At 37.6% G+C, this 23,132-nt stretch overlaps 1 protein-coding gene across 1 annotated transcript in view; it reads right to left on the bottom strand.

Annotated features, from left to right (window-relative positions):
* Positions 1–286: 286 nt before the first annotated feature.
* spata20 (spermatogenesis associated 20) overlaps positions 287–23,132 on the bottom strand; it is a 50,852-nt gene continuing 28,006 nt past the window's right edge. The window contains exon 13 of the mRNA XM_028475745.1: positions 287–1,083. Within this exon, the coding sequence (XP_028331546.1) occupies positions 886–1,083 (198 nt within the window). The 3' untranslated portion in view covers positions 287–885. The remainder of the gene's footprint in view (positions 1,084–23,132) is intronic.

Here is a 23,132-nt window from a genome sequence, read left to right as displayed (position 1 = left end):
GTACATACAAACATTGCTAATAGCTATTTTTGCTAATAATTGCTGCCATCCTAAACAAATATTCATAGAAAGAATGTTCAGATTTGACATAAAACCAGTACCAGTATTTAAGAGGCCAATCAAATGTTTTCCATTATAAATTGTTTAAAATAAAAGAAAATTAAAATAATTTGCTAAGAGTAGGCTATGCTAAAAAGTAAAAACAACAACCACCTGAAATGGTAAAAATTACTCCATTACTGTGTTACAAGAAGTTTTTTCAAAAGAATCAGAACCAGAAAATATCCAGTGAAACACAAACATAGCATTTATTCCTTAAATTTTACAGGCATTATTTCCCAAATCATGGTCTTATATTGTGCGACATTATGCAACATGCTGTGCAAACACACAGAAAAAACATAAAAGACACATGAGCAGCAGCAGAGATGACATTATAAACAAAAAGGAGCTCATTAGCGAGCAGCTCGCTCACCTTGACGCAACAATGGAATCGAATCTCTAAACTTTGAAAGTTCATGTGTCACATTGGAACCGTTTATCTGCTCAAAACTCAAACTGCTGTGTTGATCCATGAGACGAGGAGGTTGAAGCTAAATGGGAACCATTAGCGGCAAAGTTAACCCATTTTAGCATTTGGAGAGCACTTTGTTTTTTAATGGCTCAAGAGACAAGTTGCTATGGTTCTATTGCCTTTGGAAGGTAAAAATGACATCATAAATAGGTTTTAAATTAATGATCTAAAAGGACAGCAGGGCACCAATTTCTCTTTTTCGCTTTTAAAGCTTTAGTTTGCATTGTTTCTTTTTGGCCACATTTAAGCTAGGCTAGTGCTACGATTGGTAAATCTTTCACTTATCAACAGCTCAACAACTTTTTTTTTTTTTAACTTTCCGACTGCTGGTCTGTGGTGCCATCGAGCAGTAGGCGGCGTAGCTCCTGAGGGTCTGTGAGGGGCAGAGAACATGTAAAGTCCTGGCAAACGTAGGCCGTAGCCACGCCTTCCAACGCTGTCATAGAGGAGAGGGCTGGTAGACGCTGGGACAGGAAGCCATCCTCGTCTTTATCAGTGAACATTAAAACCTGCAAGAAAACAGAGCAGTAATTAGCCTTTTTTCTCATTCTTGGCTAAACAATGACAGTTTGCAGCTAACAGGAGTTAGCATTATAGGAATGTTAGCTTAAAGGCATCTGATGGTTTTTAGGTTACCATTGTCGCAGGGAAGCTTTAAAAAAAGAAAATTAATAGATTGCCCCTTCATTATAATTGTTCTTTTTAACCATATTCCTACACATTAATGGACTGACTGTTTTTAATTTGCTTTATTCATTTTCCAAATGACAAAACAATCACACAATGCACTGGTTAGCACACTGATATAGTTACAATAAGATGTGATTAAATGCTTTAACAATTGGAGCTCTTTTGGTCAGGACCTGGTGTTTTTATTCGTTAACTAACCTCAATTGTATATGAAGACTCTCTCAATTGGCCATTGAAATATATTATTTAGGTTTCTTCTTAATTCTAATGACTCGTTGCATGTTAGCTGCATGTCACATTGACTCAACACCGTTGACACCACACAAAAACTCAAAAATCACTGGCCCAAACGTCTTGCACCAACCAAACTATTGTACGGGGTACGCCCAGCCCGAGAAGATAAAATGTCTACTCCCAAGTCTGTGGACACACTGGTTTCACCAGCACGTGAGCTGTTTGCAGACGCAGCAGACCTGCTAAACTTTCCTTGTGACTAATTACAATAAATGACACTGAGAAAAGATCCGAAAAGAAGGTAGAAAAAAAAACCTTAAACTGTGAGAGTAAATCATCCACTATATGCATTAGGTGTTTAGTGTAGTGACGCTCAGCTGCTTCTCTTCCAGTCGCAGCACAGTTACATGTCAAAATACCGTCTACTCCTAACCACCTCATCTGATTAAATTGTAATTCCAAGCCATAGTCTTAATATAACTAGATATTAACTCATTGAGTGCCATTCACTTTTATAGACGTTATTTGGTTTAGTAACGTGGAGTGCCATTCACGTCTTAAGACGTGGATTGTGTTTTTCGGCTGGCGTTGCTAGGAGACAGTGTGACAAAGGTCTCCCGTGAATATCTAACTTGTACAATGATGTAGTGACCAACTGGTGACATGTAGGTGGCAGCAGCGCACCTTTAGATGAGAGGAAAAGAGTTTACGAGACAGAAAATGGCACTACGAGAGTTGATGCTGAAGTTCCCTGCAGCTCACACTCGACCAGAGCATGTGTGGAAGCTAAGTGGACTATTGAGAGTCGCGATGGTGAGGGAAAACAATAAAAACAATGGGGCAAGCACTGACACTCAGCATGTCCGGGAGGAGGAGGAAGTTGCGTGTGTGGAGAATGACGGGGGGAGAGACTTGGAGGAACGGCCAAAATACAGTAAGAAATCCATTCAACTCTGACCCAGATAGCAAAATAATAATAAATAATGAAAAAAAAATTGCTTTTCTCAGCTTTTTGTCACAAACTAGCTATTTGTGTGAAACTTGTATTTATTCAACTGCTGATTACGGAAGAATGAAACAAGCTAGAAACGAAATTATTTTTTCTGATGAAAGTAGAGAGTCTAATCTTTCAGAATATGAGATTGTCATAGGACAAAATATTCTGTAGGTTTTTAAAAATCAGTCAAAATCACCTAAAATGCCTGGCAATATGGGGTTGGCTGCTCTGAAAATGGCTGGCACTGAATGAGTTAATAGTTATATTAAGTGATATTATTGGGCTCTGTGTTTAACGCGGTTACTATGCGTCTGTGGGAACTACAGCCACTGCTGGTTAGGTTTTTTGTGGGTACTGCTAGGGCTGAAGGATAAGATGTCAAGATGGCGATATACGATATAAATCTCAATATTTTTAACTCAATAAAGTCTTCCCAGAAAAACAATTCTAGGGCAAATCTGTTGATGAAAAATGTCACACAGACTCATTTATTGACAAACAGCTGCACAAAATGCACCACTTTTAGCTTTGTGTGAGTGAGTTCTGTCGTGTGGCTTGTTAAGTGGGAGGTCTGGGTTAGTACGAACGGTGCTTTTCATGCCTAAAACAAGTATTTTAATACAAAATGAGCTATAAAATAAAAAATCTACCATTATAGGCAATATTGTAATTTTCTATATCGCCAAAATAGAAATCCTGCTTTATCTTGCCCAGCCCTAGGTACTGTTTAAATTTGTCATGTCTTATCATGTCATTCTCTTCCCAAAACACACATTTACCAAAGGTCAGGAAGGTCCATGGTCTCATTCTAAATGTAATAAAGGAGGATTCTAAATAGATGGTCCATCCGTCCCTTGGGAGTTCCTGTCAAAGTCCTGTTGGATCCTCGCTGCCCCGAAACACCTCCGCTTCACCAGGGAGGGAGGAAATGACAACATAAACACTGAGGGTGGAGGAGAAACGATGATAGGGAGGAGACGGGGTGATGGAGGAGATGTTACCACAGTGGCAGAAAGGTCTGATGATGCATCAACACGAAAACATTTGTGTGTATTAAAACATGAAGGTCAGTCAATTAAAAAGTAAACAAAGGGAGATTACTGGGAGTGTCAGTGGCCGTCACAATTCAATTAAGCGCCTGGAGCGATGGATAATGAGTTGATACCAAAGTCCAAAAGCTGAATACTCGTCTTATATACTTATTAAAAAGCAATAAATAATAAATATCGACACTATTTCACAGGCTTAAACTCTCACACAAACAGAAAACAACTGGTAAAGGAGCGTGATGGAATGTGGTCATGATGGTGTGACCGTTGCCTTGGAGACTGGAGGAGGATTTCCCCGTCGAGCCGAACCGTTCTCTCTTAATCTCGACTTGTTTTGGGTGTTTTTTTCAGGCTTGTCGGCTTCACAGTCGCACACTGAGCCACATCCAATCACACGCCCTCGGCCCAAAGGTTACACTGTGTGTGTGTGTGTGTGTGTGTGTGTGTGTGTGTGTGTGTGTGAGGAACAGAAAGACAGATAACAGGGTTCCTGCGGCTCCTTAAAAAGTGTTAAAAGGCATTAAATTCCAAAATAATCTAAATCTAAAATTTAAAAATAAGGCCTTAATTGTCAGTAAAATGTCTTACAGTTTAACACATAATAAGTATGATTTTATGATGGCAATTAGTCTCACATTTCAAAATAAATAGTAACATTCGTTTTTTTTTTAAATAGATAATTTACCGTAACATTGCGCAATCACGACAGCGGAACCAACAACAAAATTTTACAAAAATTGCCTGTCCAACGAAGATTTTTTGTTAATGATTTTAATTTTTTCTATTTTAGTTGTTTTATAGATTTCTGGCTAATTTTGTAGTTATCTTGTGTGTTTTCGGAGTGATTTTGATTATTTTAGTCTGTTTTTTTGTCTATTTCACTGTCATTTTGTGTATTTTTGGGTGTTTACTTTAGGGGCCGCCAGTTGTTGTGTTTACTGTGAAGTTGGTCTTAAATTTAATTTCAAACGACAATAAAAAGTCTGGAAAAAGTCTTGAATTTAATTTGACTGAAGCTGTAGGATCCCTGTATAAAGATAAATAGACATTTGTTCTTGGCTGTCTTTAAACATATACAATACAATACAAACACTTTAACGGACCAGGCCATCACAACCGAACCGTGAACCATGACCAAAAAAACCCAGGTGCATACTGAACGTGTTGCATCCCTAGTTCAGACGCACCACCACTGGACAAAACACCATTTCCGTGAATGGATGCACAAGCGGAATAGTCTTCCAATCACTGTTCCAGACTGTTCCACCTTTACAGCTTTTAAAAAAAAGGTTAAAAGCAAATCGGTCATGATATGTAGAAGTTATTATTAATAAGAAATTGCTTCGGTTGTTTGTAATTAATGTATATATTATGTCCATGTCTTAAATAATAATTCATTTTATTTAAAAAGTGTTTTTCAGGACACTTCACAATAAAAACGAAATAATGCAAACAGTGCAATACATTAAAAACAGTATAATACAAAGGAATGTATCATAGATAAATCTGGTACATCTACACAAAGTGTTGTACTGGTGTTCATTAATGGGCACTGTCGTCTCCAAATAAACAAATATATATATATAATGTGTGTAAGTATACATAAAGGTTGTAAAAGTGATAAAGTCCACCACCTGGTGTGTAGCTCGTGCAGACAGCACAGTTGGCTACACATGAGCACACAGTCGTACTCCCACTGGGTTAATCCCCACAAAACTGGAAATCATGGACTTACCACACACACACGCACAAACACACACAGACACAGTCGCACAACTCCCACTCCTTAAATGTCGCCACACTGACAGCTCCCTCTCTCTCTCTCTGCTTTGCTCCGCCAAGAACACAGCGTACCTGCACTGAAGCTGACACTGATTCTCTCGCGCACACACGCGCGCGCGCACACACGGCTTGTAAACTTGTTTATCGTCCACCCGCGGCCTTTGGCGCGCACGACTCGGCCTGTGCCAAGATGGAAGGGAGACGCACTTAAGCTCACCCATTTGAGAGGCGCTGTCACACCCTGAGGAAGACTGATAGCGACACTAGTGAGTCTGCTGAGTGCCTGCAAGTAGAAATAGATTTACCTCCAGCATCGCTCCTCGTTTATCGCAAACACACACACACACAAACACACGTATGCACACCTTCTCAGTCATTATAACGTTCGGACATTTGGACAGCTGTCATAGGCCGGAAACAGTGTGTGTGCGTGTGTGTGTGTGTGTGTGTGTGTGTGTGTGTGTAGAGCTGGACGGTATGACCAGGTGTTTTTCAAAATTCTAACGGTTTCACGGTATATGACGGTCATTTATTTTTTTTCATGCATAATCAGGTGTTCACAGCATTTACTGTCATAATGAGTGAATATTGTAGAATAATTCCACACTAGTAGTCATACAAGTTTGCAACAGCAGCCCAATGGCTCTTTGCCGGGCTAGCTTAGCTTGATTTCTAGCTTTAAATTCTGCATACTCAGTGGTTATTTACTTATTTCTGCGTTATAGGAATTACAAATTGCGATCCTTTGCTCTCTTTTTTTGTGTATTACTGCCGACATGCTAAGCTAACCGTGCCTCCGTATCCGTGAGTGTTGTTCTCCTGTAGCAGAGGCGTGTGCACACAGGCACATGCTCACATGCAGCTTCAAAGCTTTTAATTGAGTCTTTCTTATCCATTTACATGTATGATTTACACCGCAACTGACACCAGAGCGCTACTGTTTACCTTCATATTTAGAAGTGCAACGTTGAAAAGGGTCCGGTCTGAAACGCGGCGCGTTGTGTAATCAAATACACCGATACGGCAGTATATTAAAAATTCATATCATAACAAAAATATATACCGGTATTTGGTATGAACTGGTATACAACCCAGCCCTATTTGGTGGGGGGTTCTCTGCTACCCAGACTCCCTCTCCCTTGTTCCCTTCCCCCTCACCAAAGTGTAACACTGCCCTCACTTTACATATGTTCCCTTTAATAAAGTTTTTTCTTATCCTTAGGGAGGGCTGGTGATGGTCACAATTATACAATAGAATAAATGTGTTTATTTAATTGCAATAATAAAACATTGCATTGCTGTCGCGAAAAGATTGCACTACATTTAGTGTTGACAATTGACAGCATGTGCAGACAACGGAGAGAAAAAAGAAAGAAAAGAGAGTGTAACTTTCAAAGACAACATCAGTGAAGTTAATTACACTTGATTTTTTTTTAAGATTATATTAAAAAATAAATCTATAAAGTTCATACAGTTAAACTGAGCCTTGCCTGCCTACATCTTTTCATGCTAATTGCCAAAGGGCTGTATTTTCAGAATAAGACAAACTGCCAACGTGATGAAATCCAACAGATCAGCATACTAAACAGTGAAAGAGTGGACAGTTATTCTCCATAAATACAGATGAAGAAGCACAAAAAACAACATAAAAAATATACTAAATGACAAGAACAAAACAAAACAACAAAAAGCACAAAATGAGAGGAAAAACATAGAAAAATACACTCAAATGTACACAAAAATGTACACAAAACACAACAAAAACTCACACAAAGCTTTGTTCTTTATCCTAAATGCTGGCATAATTACTAATAATGTGGCCCTCGGATCAGACAATCACTTTATATAGTGCAGGTTATCAGTCTGACTTTCTTTGAATACGTTTATTTAGCAATTTGAGCACAAAAGACATAAAAACTAATTCTACGTGCACATGAACGGTCTCTTGTTTGCCGTGTGACTGTCGTCATTATAATTTGGCCGGTCTGTTGTGTGGACACGTTCTGTCCTTTGTCACATCAGTTCTCAGCTGCTGACAGTCTCTACAGACGCTCTCCACTAAATCAACAGAGTCTATGGAAAGATGTGAGGACGCCTCAATGTCTGAGAGGAATCTACTGCTGCGCTCTTCAATCAGGTGACACTCGTCACACACTTCATCAGCTTCTGGAGGATTTAGGATGAAAGCTAGATGTTGTTTGCTCATGACATAAAAATCCTGTAAAGGACACTTGGGATCTATTGGATCCAACATGTCACAAAGGACGTTGATAAATGTGATCATCAAATGGTCCAAGCAGCAAATACGGTCTGACTCATGTCTACTGGGAATAATGTTATCAGCCTATTGGGCTTCCAATAACGAAGCTGAACAATCATTTCATTAGGGACACCTTGAGCCAAAAAATCAGCCAATCACTAAAATAAAAATATATAAAGTTTAAAGGTGCAGTCCGTAACTCTTATAAAAGTGACTTTTTGTCATATTTGCTAAAGCTGTCACTATGTAAGGACAGCTTTACATCAAACTAGTAGTTTGTGTGAAAAAACAGGTTCATTGAGCCAGGATTGTGTTTGATGGACTGTCTGACAGTTGTTGCTCACAGGCCCCACCCCTTTCCACCGTGGCCAAAACACAGCAATACTCATAGCAAGGTAGTGCCTGGAGCGCCCATCTTTTTTTTTTTACAGTGTATGGTCTGGAGGAGTAGAAGATGAAATCGATGACTCTTCTGCTTGAAAGGTAATTACTGCTGATTGATTTACATTATGTTTGATTTGTAATTGTTGCACTAGAACTCTGTAGTGCATGTGTTTGTTCGTGTGCACGCTGCCATCACTGCAGCCTCCGTGTGGGCTGCTGTGAGTGACACTGTGTTGTTACGCTGCTGCTGCTGCTGCTGATAGATTGGTGTGTGCACATTGAGAGAGAGAAGCGCTGCAGCAATATGCTTTTACCAGTGCATTTTAAATTACTGTGATGTTGCTGTCGGGCTAAAGTTAGCTCGTTAGCTCCTCTGTGGTAGGGACTTTGGAGGCAGGGCAAGAGAGCAGCAGAGAGGGAGGGGGAGAGAGGGATCTGAAACTTACAGCCTGCATCTTTAAGTTGTGGACAGGGTTGGGGTCAATTATAATTGTAATTGATAATTAATCACAATTATGCCATAATTAAAATTGTAATTGAATAAATCTGTTGCTATTGTAATCATAATTTAACTGTAATTGAGTTCACATAACTGACTTTGTAATTGTAATAGTCATGGAAATTCTATAAAACACTATCAATTACAATTTAATTAAATGCAAAAACGTATTAATACCAATATTATCATTGATTAGGAAGCTTAACACAGTAACCAAGAGATGAAAAACTAATGAGATGATAGATCATTTTTTTTAGTGTATTTTACAGTTGATTTTAAGACATGGGTCAAACTGAGCCGTTATCATAAGAGGTGCTAACAGGAAGCTAACACAAGAGGAAGGTTACGTTTTATGGGCTTATTTATTAAAGGCTCAGTAATTGTGATTATTTGTAAATGAACTTAGCAATTGAGAACGTAATTGTAATTGACTTTCAGGGTAAAAATAATAATTGTAATCTTAGTTGTAATTGGAAAAAATGCTGGTCACTCTAATCGTAATTCAAAAATGTAATTGACCACGGAATAAGACACGACATAATTTTTCAACAGATTTTGCAGACCTACAGCTTGGGATCTTTTAAAGAAAGCCACAGAAATGAGCGTAGAATTACAATAATATGCGTTTCATGTGCTGACTTGAAACTTGGAGTTGTTAGCGCGAGTATGCTAAAGTAAAACCATTTTAAATAAGCATGTGACATACAGTATATGAGGAAGTGCGTAAGACAACACGCGTTTGTAAATATGTAAAGTAATTCTGGACGAAGAGATGATAGTGACAGTCCATTTATAGAAATGGACTCCTCCCTTACCGTCTTATTGCATTGTGTATGTACTGTATTATGTCTGTGTATCATGTGTACATAATGATTTTGTCGTATTTTGTATGTAGCAATATAAAATAAAATTAAAAAAAGAAATGGCCATTATTAAAATGTATTATTGATTGACATCGGTCTGAATTTTTACACAATATTCAAAAAACAACATGTGCTGTTGTTTGAGATCATGTTAAAAGTAAAAAATGGCAATTTGTCCTATTTACACAAGTTGCTTTAATATAAAATAAGGTCCTTATTTCGCTCCATATAAAAGAGAAACAAAAAACAATAAGTACAATATTTTCACATATAGTTAAAACACATGCAAACATTCCTACCAATACTTCCAATAACAGGAGGAATATCTTTATTTTTTGACTTCGATAACCTCAGCATAAATGTATTAGATAATGTTGTATGTGAAATATATCCGATTCATCACATTAAATGTATTTAATTCCATGGTGGTATTTATATAATAGGTCCTAAAATTAGGTTGGGGGAGGGGTAAGTCAATGTCTTTATTGGATATTATTGTAAATTATGGGTTGGACAATATTGGCATATATATTCTAAAATATAAAATGGAAAAGGTGTGGAAGAAAAAAGCAAAACCAGAATAAGTTCATATTTTTTTAAAGGGACATAATTAATTATGTATATCTATAATTGCTATTTTTAAGCTCTGTGTGGTGTGCTTCTTTTCTCCGTAAACAATCATATGACATAAAGGCCGTTACATAACGTAGTGAAGGAAGTCATCCGTGCACTAATCTGCATCTCATTTCAGGCTCCAGTAATGAATGGGAGCAGACATACGTTACGTTTTAATGATGCCACAAAGCAAATGGGCAGATTAAATGAGGCTGCACATGCAGTGGGTGGAAATACCAGGTGAGCAGAGGAAAAACTAGGAAATGTGCCAGGGGGTGGGGGAGGGGAGGGGGGGTCACTCACTGAGTTACTTTGCATCATTTGTGTGAATGAATGAAGGAAAAACTGCGACACCCGAACGTCTGCTTTATAAAGTTTGGTTCGATTGCATTTCCATGGTAACAGTTAGTGTTAATATTTCTTTATGTGAATCAGAGAACAAGAAAAACCTGGCGACATAATTATTTTACTCCTTAAAAGGCATTTTATGACATCATTGCTTTCTCAGAAGAAAAGACAAATATGGAAATGAAGGGATCTTATCACTGCTGCTTGGCTGCAACTTCATGCTCACAGTAGGACGTACAACGTACTGCGACTATAAATAAAATAAATTGTGTTACGTTAGATAATTAAGGACACTGCAGCTCAGATAGAAGTTAATGTGTGCGTTTGCATGTTTTTTACATTTCCTACATTGAAGATGAACAAAATGTAAGATGGGCTTATTGCAAATTAAGTTATGTTGCTTATTTTAAAGCAGATGAGGACTAAACGTAAGCCTCAGATCAATAAATCATAAATAATTTACTCACAAACAAATCTAGAAAGTGGAAATTTCCACTCGACAGGGGTGGACTGGGACAAAAATGAATCCCTGACTTGTTCTGTCCAGACCAGTCCGCTACATTATTATCCACACCATGTAGAAGCCGTTATTAAGTCAATAATTCTCAACGTGGCTTTTTATGTCTTAATTTTAATTATTATTCCGCTAAAAAACCTTAAAAGGTGGAAACTTTTTTTTAACTCCTTTGCAGCTTCTTTTGTCCATTTTTGCCCTATTCAAAAAGTTTTTTCAGACTTTAGCTATCTTTTGCCAATAAATATCCTTTTTTTCTTATTTTATGTAAGTTCATTTTGACACATATCCAATTTTGGTTCTTTCTTTTTTTTTTTTTTTTTTTTTTTTTTTTTTTTTAAAGGATTTTTTTGGCTCTAGTGGCCTTTATATGACAGTTGCTAGACAGGAAGGGGGTTAGAGAGAGCAGGGAATGACACGCAGGAAAGGGTCCCAGGCCGGGAATCGAACCTGGACCCGCTGCAGGTGAGGAACTATAGCCTCTGTACATGGGGCGGGCGCTCTACCCACTGAGCTAAACACCGCCCCTAAATTTTGGTTCTTTCTTGAGTTTTTTTTGGCCACTTTTCATCCAAATAAGCCAACTTTAGCCCAATAAACAACACTTTTTTCCCCACATTTTGGCTCTTTTTGTTCCACACTTTGGCCATTTTTCACTAGTGTTTGCCACATTTTGCTCATTTAAGTTACCCTTTGCCATTATATACCACCTGGTTCCTCTTTATTTGCCCATTTTTTGGCCACTCTTGACTGCTTTTGGCCCATTTTAGTCATTTTTTGCTCTTTTCCTGCCACGTTTTGGACCATTTTTTAGCCACCTGTTACCCTGTCTGCCTTCGCTCGTCAAAACCGGTCCTAAACTGTGTTCCGAACATTGGTTCCATAAGGCCTAATCTACAAATTCAAAACAATGAGTGGAATTTAAAGTGAAATGTATTGAAAAATACCATTGCCAATTGCAACTTTTACATTTGATTACTTCAAAAGTGAGTAAATAAGGTGTCCTTTGTAAAATGTGGCTAGTTATTGTCTCCTATTGTCAGAAGTTTGATAAAATAGCCTTTACAGCATCATAATAATCCCGTTTCAATAAATTACAAGAAAATACAGTATTTTATTGAGCAGCAATACTGTTAAAGTTAATATTTCTGAGTACTCCTATGAGTACACGTACCCCTATGGGACTCCACATCTATTCAATTCAACTTTATTTATATAGCGCAAATTACAACCAAAGTCATTTTGAAGCGCTATCAAAATATCAAATTTGTATGAAAAAACCCAACAAATCCACATCTACACAATGTAAAGTGCAAAACTTTTCCGACAGTTCATAGTGGAGATCAAAACAGACTTTCGATCGGCAAGTTTAACCTTCTATAATTGATTGTGAATAAATGATCTTAAAGTTATTGATCTCTGAGGCCTACACTATGGTTTTATGTCAATTGTTGTCTCCAGCAGGTTTAATTCAACAAGTGAAACCTTGTTGTTTTTATTTATCAAACGGAGAAACAACAGAAACGGATCAGCGCACATTGTTGATACAACCCCACATTTACAGCTTTGCACAGGTAATTCCAGATAAGCAGGGTGATCAAGTACGGCAAACACGTGGGTATCTGCCTCTGTGTGTGTGTGTGTGTGTGTGTGTGTGTACTCCCAGGCATCTCATCTGTGCGCCGCGTGGATGTGCGATGTGGATAAGCGTGGGGCACGACTGCAGCAGGCGAGCAGACGGGAGAGGACCACAGGGTGGAGGATTATACGTCTGAACCTACAATGTGTACAGGATGCAAACAGCACATGCAGCACCTCCCCCCATTAATGTATGCAGCCATGTATTGACACAAGGAGGCATTTCGGGACTTAAATGTGAAGGGGAAAAACAGGAGGGGAATTACACATCAATAAGATGATAAGATGACGAGTGTCAGTACGGTTATTCTGGAGCGTACGTAACATTACTGACAAACATCTGGACTAGTCCCACAGCTGTCAGTCAACCTGGTTTCTGCTCCGACAGGTCATCGGTTTCAGCAGGGTCATAATCGGACAATGAGGAATTCATTCTTAAAGAAACACACACACGTATGTAGTGTTACGGTGAGCTGTGATGAGGAAGCACAGGGATCACAGTGGCTACTGGGAGACACTGAGCTCTAATCCCCCTGCTCGTGTTGTGACCACTGCTAGATAGCTTCTCCATCCTCCCTCTCTCTCCTCAGCTTGAATTCCATATCACTCTATACGTTAGGTTCCCAAAGTGGGGTACGGGTACCCCCAGAGGAACGCAAATTGTCATTGGGGGTACATGAATAGAAATAAAAAAAACTTTGATTAATGTACCCAAGTTGTGTACTTTACAAAATGTATAAATCATATCCAATCAATAAGTGACATATCAGTCCCTGCAGGATTTTCTCTTTTAAATTTCATTAATTTTGAGACCATTTTTTTTTTTTTTTTTTAAATTTGAGGAAATTATGTTAAGTAATTGCAGGAAAATTGACTTCTTTGAACAATTTTAAATTCAAAACGACTGCAGTCATAGAAAAATATCATGGGAAAATTGTGATTCTCCAAATATTGTGGAATATACATTGAATTTGTTAGATATCTGAGATATCCTATCTGATTTATCTACAACTGGATTATTTGGTAATCTGGACAATAATTTATGTTTTTTTATCTTTCGCCTGCAGGCCACATTTGATGCTGTGAAGCAGGGTTTCCCAACCAGGGGTACGCGTACCCCTAGGGGTACGTGAGGACATTGTAGGGGGCACGTGGAGAAAATGACGAATTTATTTCCAAAATAGTAAAAAATATTCTCAGTCATTTGAGAAGTCCGTCAATAAAATGGTACGTGTGCGCTATGACTTGTTTTTAAAGTTTAAATGCCTGTTCAAAGGGACATACCGTACTCAAAAGAGCTCCTTTTGTTTTAAATGTCATAAAAGTTATATATAACACAGGCCGGTTAATTATTTGTATTTATTTATTTATATTACTTATTATTTTCAGTTCTTCTTGTTTTTTTCTGATTTCAACTATTATCATAATATATTAGTATTAATAATATAGTATTAATAATACAAACATTTACTATAATATTAATTCTTATCTTTATCTTTTTTATTGCCTTGAAGGCAACATCATTTTATGTTTAATTTGAGTTAAATAGGAAGATAATGCTTGAATTTTAATTGTTCAATTCATGAAGATGAAATAAAATGACTTGCGTTGAATATTCAGTTGTGTTATGTTCTACTTTTGGAGAATCGTGAACACGTATGAATGAGGGGGTACTCATGGTATGACAAAAAGACTCAAGGGGTTCACATGACAAGAAAGGTTGGGAACCACTGAAGGGCCAGGTTTGTGCTGTAGGCCTACGTTGTATATGACATTACATTATTATGTATTCTAAGTGTGCAGGAGTAGGGGGTACATGGCTAAAGGTGAAGTGTATGAAGGGGTACGGGAGTGTGAAGAGTTTGGGAACCACTGCCCTATATTATCTCTCCTACAAGTCCACAAGGCCTTGTTAGAAAACACCTGATGTGTTTTCTTTCCTTACAAATGCACACACAATATTTCCTTATTCCAATAATTCCCTGTAATATATTCAGCTCCCGCACCCCTTAATATCTAGTGGTAACGCCCACATACTTAACACCTGCGAGAGACTAGAGAACTCCAGGATCCCAGAGCTTTCACTTAGTTCTGAAGCTTGGACACACTCGGTGCCAAATTTGTAAATCATCAGGTCCCAGAACACACGCCATCTGTTGTTCCAACAGTTTAATATCACGTGAACACAAACAAGCAATGAACGTAAATGTTTAATAAAAGAATGACGAATCAGCGTTAAAGAAGCATGGACTGTCTGTCTGACTCTGAGTGATGATAGCTGTCAAAACTGCCACGCTTCAGCACCAAGGACAGCGCAAAATCCCAGCTAATTTAGCCAGTGTTATCACAAAGGTTACTAAAACGTCACAAAAACCCCAAAATACAAATAAATAAACAAACTTTTTACACCCAGAAGGCCATAACTCCTCTAATGAATCAGTAGCACAGCAGAAAATGAAAATAAAATCATTCATTTGTCCAAAACAGCCACATGTTCTTCCTTTTTGAGTAACTTTAACTGATCATTTTTGAGTAAATGGAACTATTTTTGTTTATAAGTAAGCATAACTTATGTAACAAAAACAACTTCATAAATGTCCTGTTATTACTGTTGTTTCAAATAGGGATTATTTAAAAATACACTTAATTCATAAAGCATATGCTAAAATACAATCAAATCTCAAAGTACTTCACCAAATATGTAATTGATCTTAACAAATAAATTGCAATCATAGCCTATTAAACCAGTAACAATTTTATTGGGTCAAATGGTCTCAAATGCAACCTAAACGTATTTATTTTAGTTTTTTTATTGGCCTAAAATGCAGCCTCTCTGTGTGTGTGTGTGTATATATATATGTGTGTGTTTTCTGATCGAGAGGTTGGGGGTTCGATCCCAGTCTATCTGCCGAAGTGTCCTTGGGCAAGAACCCCAAGTTGTTCCCAGTGGTCAACTAGTGCCGTGAATGGCGGTCCCATTGATGTGTGAATGTGAGCGTGAATGGGTGAATGAGCTGATATTGTAAAGCGCTTTGACACTACTTCATTGTGGGGATAAAGCGCTATATAAATCAAGTCCATTAACCATATCTATGAAACATTAATTTTCCACTAACTAGAGCCATCAGAGTTCCTGTGACTATAAACCAGTGTTCATTTAACAGCAAAACTTGATTTTGTTTTAGTCATAGTAAATAAAATGCAACTTAGATTAAAGGGGACATATTCTGAAAAATGTTCACCTTTTAAAACAGTTCCTTGTGGTCTAAATGACATATCTGTGCTGGTGTTTGGTCAAAACATTACGTGAATTAAGCAACAGAAGAGGTTTTAAGATCCTGTAAAAACGAGTTCTGTGAGATCGCGAGATTCACTTGTGACATCACAAACTCCGAAAATTTGAAACGGAGCAATTTTCTCTGTGTTGTAAGACTTACACAGACCACAAACAAACAACTGCATGGTTTTATTACAGAATTTGTGCGCCGGTGGGCACTCATATGATCAAAACAACTGCAAAAGTGAATTTTTCACAACACGTCCCCTTTAAGTCCAAATTTATTTCAGTTAGGTCTAGTTTTTTTTCAACTAAATGATTGTAGCTGTGTTTCCATTACAGTTTTTCACAAAATAAAAGCAATGTTATTTAGTATAATTGCACTAGTTTGAACGTGTTTCCAATGAAAGTTGTTTTGGAGCCTCGTAACTACGTGAAAACTCATTCCACGAAATTTCACTGCAGGAAGATGGACGCTTAAAACCTCCTTATAACACTCAGTATTCCATTGTTGTTTCACGTCTAATCTGGCAGTAATATTTTTCTCATTTATAGTGTTTAGAAATGTCTCGGCCTCCTCTTTTATCCGCACGTACCGCGCCATGTTTTCTCTGAGAAGTGGTCATGTGACCACGTACGTCACATCATGTGACGTGTCTTGCGGAAAAAGTGGTTCTGTCGCACTTTTGCGATACATTTCAAAATCGCATTGTCTGTAAATCCTGCTCACAAAAGTGTAAATAGTGAGTATTTTAGTGATATTTGAGTGGTATTTTTCTGAAATTCAGGCTTTTTCATTGCCAGTTTTTTTTGTTTTTTTGCGCTATTTAGATTTTTCAAGCATTTCCAAGGGTAACAGAAACAGAGCTAATGAGACTTAATTTGACTAAATCTTAGTTTATGCATGTTTTAAAGATTTACTGACCAGTGAACTACGTATGATTAGATGGTATTAATGTTTGTAAATACACAGATTTGATGTGATCGATGTTATTGAAAATATCGTAGCCGACAAAAACTTCTTTTCTGAAACAAAATTAACACTGTGCTATATACAGTCATTATTTACGCTTACGTTTATGGACTTTTTTTTTGATAATTATTGCAAATCTCAGACTATAAATTGGAATTTCCATATTCCACATGTAATTAAATTACATGGTTAATAAATTCCTAATAAACTTAAGGTGGAAATACTAGTTAATTCAAGGTTAATAAGAAAAATATGTGGTATTTTTAACAAATCTGTCAGGTTTAAATAGAGCACAGGAAAGAACACAGAAAGCGGAGCAGTTGCAAACGAGAACAAGGAAACTTGTTGAGAAACTTACTGAAAGGCATTAGCTAGAGACCTGAACAACTGAGAGAAAACAAGACACAGGTGGCATTTATTCAACTCAAAGTGGGACCAAAGATCACCCTGAAGAACAAGACTCAGGTGTAAGAGCAGGGCAGGCAGACAGAGGAAAAACACAAGAAAAAAACAGGTGAATAGACACTAAACAGGCAAGATGCTGGTATTTGAAAATGAATTCAAATTACAGAGACAGCCACGCATTTGTGTCACTTGTGGGGAAAATTGCGATCTACTAAATTTATTTAGTAAATGTAAAAGCCATTTCACATCAGAGAGGCTTCATTTCTGCCTGTTTTTAAGTCTCTTGTAAAAACACACCTTTATACTTTGCATTATGGTTTTTAAATTGCACTGGTTTTATGTACACTGTCATTTCATATTTCATTTTGTTTCAGTTGTTTGTCTTTAGTGTATGTACTTTACATACAGTATCTGTTGTCACCTCTACAGCACTTTGCCCCCCGCTTCCTGGGTTTTTAAAGTGCTTCATAAATAAAGTTTGATTGGATTAGATCCAATTTGGCCTGCAGGAGAAAGTAAAGTTAAAAAAAAAAAAAACAAACAAACACAGAAAACATCATTGTGTAAATGAAACTCAACAATATTTGTAGGGGCTCACAGTTTCCCCGGTGCTTCTATCGCACAATTGCAGTCATTTTTAATGTTAAACAGTTGAACAAACACAAAATTCTTACAAAATCCTTCAATATTTCCCAATTTAAAGTGAAGATCCCATTGCGACTGATATCTATCACTTATTGCTTGGATATGGTCAGTTTTTTGATTATGTTTTATGTATACGTAGAAGTGTAAACTAAGGCACAATAATGTAGAAATTACTCGTTTTCCCGCATAAAATCTGTGGCCCAGTTAAGAATAAACTGCTCTGTATTTGGCCTCTGAACTAAAATGGGTTTGCTATCCTTGGTCTATTGGTTTAAACCAGGCAGATAAAGACACATTAAGCAGTACTTGTTAAATATACACACGAGGTGATTGGAAACGAGATGCAGCTGAGAAGACCCAGGAGGGAAGAAGAGTTCATTTACTCGCCCATAAGAAACACAGACAGGGTCGAGGAAGAAAGAAAGTAATAGGGGTGGGGAAAAAAATCGATTCACATAAGAATCGCGATTCTAATCATCCACAATTCTGCATCGATTCATAAACTTTATTTACTTTTCAAGAAATTTTCTGATTCAGAAAATCTGCTTAGAGTCTTTAGTCACGAAACACTGTAAACTGAACATACAAATACATATTAGTGTTCTTATCAATAGAAAATACCACGATACAAAAAAGTCAGCTAGCTTCATGCTAACGTCTATGGCAAAACCCATGTATATGCTCTTGCTAACATTTACCGCGATCAGCGGCAATTTATATAACACACCGTTTATGCTTACATTCACAAACACAGTCTTAGGAGTGTTATCAAACAGTACACTTAAACATACTCACAAGTAGGGTTAAGTATCGGTTGGGTTTTATCCGATACCGGTGCCTACTCTGTAACGGTTCCGGTGCTTAAACCGGTACTTTAAAAAAGAAATGAAACCGCATGCAGGGCCAAATTGAACACAACATTACCTTAAATAATATATATACAAGAAACATATGGAAGTAAGAAAAACAAAAACATTTAAATAATATAAAAAAAACTATATTGTATTAAACCATATAGTACTGGAGATTATTATTGTTATGATTTTATTTGTCAATAATCATTAACAGCCTTTGTAAAAAAATTTCAATATAATTTTTAAAGCTATAGGGAGCCATTGCAAAAGAGTCAAAGAGCGACAGATTGCAGTAAACCCCTGAGCTAGCCAATCTGTTGCATTCCTGTATAAATGCAAAACTGTGCCTTTTAAATCTGGTGTTAAAGCTTAAGTTCAACATTTTGTCTACAAACATGACTTGTTATGATCTTAACATTAAACAGAAAGTCAGCGGACACTGAGTTGTAGTACGGACATACAGTAGCTCATATGTTGTTGTCACATGTTGAATGGCAACGGCGTTTGCTGAGAGGAAAGGCTGCTGTCATCATCTTTGATGATGTCCGCCACGCTGGCAGCGCTGGGAGCGGGACTCACTTCAATTTGTCCGGGGGGCCAACACTGGCTGCTGCTGTTGCTGTTATTAAACACGGTGCATTGTTCGGCTTTTAAATAAACTTTAGGTGGTCTTTTATCCCCTCGCTATCAGTTATGAGCAACGGGTGTGCTGAATCTGATGAGTAGCATCACTGACGTCATGATCAACAACCGACGGGGTGGCGGGGCACTGAAATGAGGCTTTTTCGGTCTGGTTACTACCGTTTACGACAGAACCGGTGCCATATTGGTACTGCGTTTTGGTACCCAACCCTACTCACAAGCATATGTTTTTTTAAATCCGAAAATAGAACTTAGTTAGTCGAGACCAGTAGGCCATGGGCTTTCAAGATGGCGACTTCCGAGTACAACGACAACAGTGTTAGGTCAAAACACACAAACTCACCCAGACCTTTACAGTCTATGACACGATCTTAACAGGAAACCACAGCGACTCCAACTTGCAATGTATTACATAGACAGCACAAGGAGTGTGTGTTTGTATTTGTTTAGCATGAATAAATGTTTCCTTTTGTGTGATTACATCATTGGAATCAGTTTATTTAAAATGATCTTATACAAACTGTATTGTTTTGATGTCAATTTGCCTAAACACACTATGCATTTTATCAATTTGTAAATCGAAAATCGGTTAAAACGAGAATCGATTTTGCATCGAATCGTGGCCCTAAGAATCGGAATCGAAGACTCGCAACCCTAAAAACTAAACACAACAGTGATACCTCTGCGTGATACTGACCAAGCAAACCCATGGTAATAACCAACAGGAACAAACACATATACAATAGAACCGTTAAATGGTTTCACTCAATACTTGGACATGATTTAGAGAAAGTTGACAAACTGATCGACCGAATCCGACTGCTGCATAAAGACTCGCATTGAAACCTCTCAATAGGAAAACCTCGTCTATGAATCATTCATTTTCTACTAACTAGAGTCATCAGAGTTACACTGGAGCTGAAACTGTGACTATAACCCAGTTTGCTGCTCAAAGGTATTTAGAGAACTTTCAGATCAAAATGTGAATCCTGCAGGAAGATGACAGACGCCACTCAGTGAATTAAAACAAGAAAATAAAATCAAACTAAAGAAAAACGAGTGAATACAGTTCCCTCAAAACTGGCCAAAAAAAAAAAAAAAAAAGCAGGAAGTAAATTGGTTTGAACGAGGCCTGTTTGCTACTCACAGTGAGCCAATGTAACTGTCAGTTCATCCTCCCACTCTTCGATCCTCTTATTATGTACACACACATGCACCAACCCATTTACACATGATCCTTTATCCCGTTGGTAATAACTCTAATTACCTTAGTTTCCATGTAACCTTGTGCATTACCACACTGTGCACGATTTGTGCTACTTTTTGTTCATCTCTCAGACTGATCTCAATCAATACTATAAATAAATCATGGGGGGGGACTTAACACAAAACACAAAGCACGTGACCCACTTAGCAAAGGAGCAACATAGAGTAACTTTTGCTTTATATTAAAGCAGTGTTTATTAAACTTTTTCAACCCAATACAGTGTTTCTCAAATGGGGGTACATGTACCCCTAGGGATACGTGATGGCACTACAGGGCGTATTTGAGAGAGAGAGAGAGAGAGAGAGAGAAAGAGAGAGAGAGAGGAAGTATCAGTCCAGGGCACACACCACAATTATAAAACCTATAGAAATAAATATATTCAGCGTTTTTCAACCTTGGGGTCAGGACCCCATGTGGGGTCACCTGAAATTTAGAAATCTAAATACACTTTTGAAATTTTGTAATTATCATTCTTCTTTTTTTAATATTAAAAGAACACAGTCTTAAACAACTGTATTTCTATACTTTCACTTTGTGAATATAATTCAAATAAAATGAAGTAAAAAAAATCAAAATGGGGTCACGATCCAAAAAAGGTTGGGAACCACTGCACTAAATACTTCACTTATTACAAAATTAGATTCTTTAAAATACTGTAGGTGTTTTTAGTCGTTCATTCCATCATTATGCTCTCTAGTTGTTTTTAAATAGTTTTCTAAGCAAAATGTTGTAATCGGACAAAGTACTTGAATTCAGAAGTAAGTAAAAGGGGGTAATTGAGGCAAAAAAAAAGTTCGAGAACCACTGGTTTAATGAACCATTGGAGAAACATTCAAAATGAAGAATGAACACGATTTTGAAAACATACTGTAATTTAGCAGAATTTCTATTACGTGTGTGTTTAAAGCATCCACGTGCAACAAGATGTGCTACAGTGTGCAGTATTCTCCATATGCATGTGTTTGTGTGTTGGTATTTGTGTATCCATGCTTTATGCACACAATATGTGTTAGTGAGAGTGTGAGTGTGAACGTGCAGCAGGTAGCAGTGATATTCCTCTGAGACGAGGCCACTTCCTCCCTGAGAAGGAGAGAGAGAAACGAGGCAGTGTGTGTGTGTGTGTGTGTGTGTCTAGGTGTGATGTCACAGCAAAACATCCTGTTCTCACAACATTATAAAAACACCCTCCCTCATCTGTCTTCTTCAGTGGTTTCCAGTTTTCTCACTTCACTGCGAGGCTCAGTGAACGCTCGTTAGGACTAAATCTGGATTGTGTTGTGTGCTGTGTTGTGTGCGCACGCAAACACTCACAGAGGTTCCTTCTCCTGCCAGTCACTTTGCATTAAACACAAAGCCTTCAATCTGATTTACTATTGTCCACTCTCTATGGTAAAGACAAAGGCATTCATCCTTTCAGCAAAGCTACCTTAACAAACCCTCGTCTCTGTGCTTTTAGAAATAATGTCTTAGGAGGAGTCCACATAAAGAACAAAATATATTTTTCAAATATTTAGCTGCTAAAGACCTTCTATTTTATTCTATTTTTAAAAGTTAAAGAGTAACCAAACCATGAGCTTTCAACAAATGCCCTGATTATGGGCGGGGCTCGTGTAGCAGTTAAGACACGCCCAGTCTATACTATAAAATCTCTAAAGAACAATCTATGCTATTACTTACCACAGATTGAAGAGTCAAGAGTTTATTTAGGAGGGGGCGGAGCCAACAGTGGTGTTTTGTGATGTAAGAAATAACCAATAGCAATCTTTACAACATCTTCAAAAATACACACATTTGTTTTCTGCAGAAAAAAGTCGTTTGTGGCACTGAATGTAATTATAACAATGTACTATCTCGACACCAGTAACCTTCGCTACATGTTGTAGTTTGGGAGGTGGTTGAGGTACAATTTAAATCATCACCGTTTGTAATGTCCACCCTTAGAAATTTTACTATTGAACTGTAATCTTGATAGTTACTGTACTTACATTTTAAGGGCCCGTACTGACATCTGATTATGGAAAGCCGATGAAACGGAAGCTAAATGTAAAAGAAAATGCATAAACTGGGAAATGGGATTGGGGAAATTTGTAAACGTAAAATCAAAGGCTGTAGGTATTTCCGAGTAATATAGAGACATCACAATACCTTCGGATTAGTAACTCAACCTTATCTTTTAACAAATACTGGGACCATTATGCTAGTTTGATGAGTAAATGTATTACCGTCAAAAATGTTGGATACTTTTCTCACTTTCAGTATGAATTTTCATCCAACCACTGTGAAGCTAAATCCTTTGTAGAATATATACTAATTGTCAATATTAGCAATATCAGCTGTGATGCTCCCTTAAAAGGGCAGTATTATGAAAAAAAAACACCTTATTATGGTTTTGCCACAGTGATATACATCCCTTTAGCCTCATTCAGAGGGCCGAAGTTGAAAAAGTTATGTTTTCCTCACTCCCTTGTTATTCCACATATTGTAAAAAGTCATCTCCAAACGGCCGAGTTGGATTTTTCTCGCTACTTGACATCGCGTAGCAGAAACTCCTCCTCCTGACAATCCTGGCCGCCCGGCGCGCACACACCCTGAAACAGTGTTTGTCTGACTCACAATCACAAT

Source organism: Gouania willdenowi, chromosome 19 (genome assembly GCF_900634775.1).
Source record: "Gouania willdenowi chromosome 19, fGouWil2.1, whole genome shotgun sequence".
Taxonomy (NCBI): domain Eukaryota; kingdom Metazoa; phylum Chordata; class Actinopteri; order Blenniiformes; family Gobiesocidae; genus Gouania; species Gouania willdenowi.
Note: the sequence above shows the minus strand (reverse complement) of the source record. Positions and strands in the feature narration are given on the sequence as shown.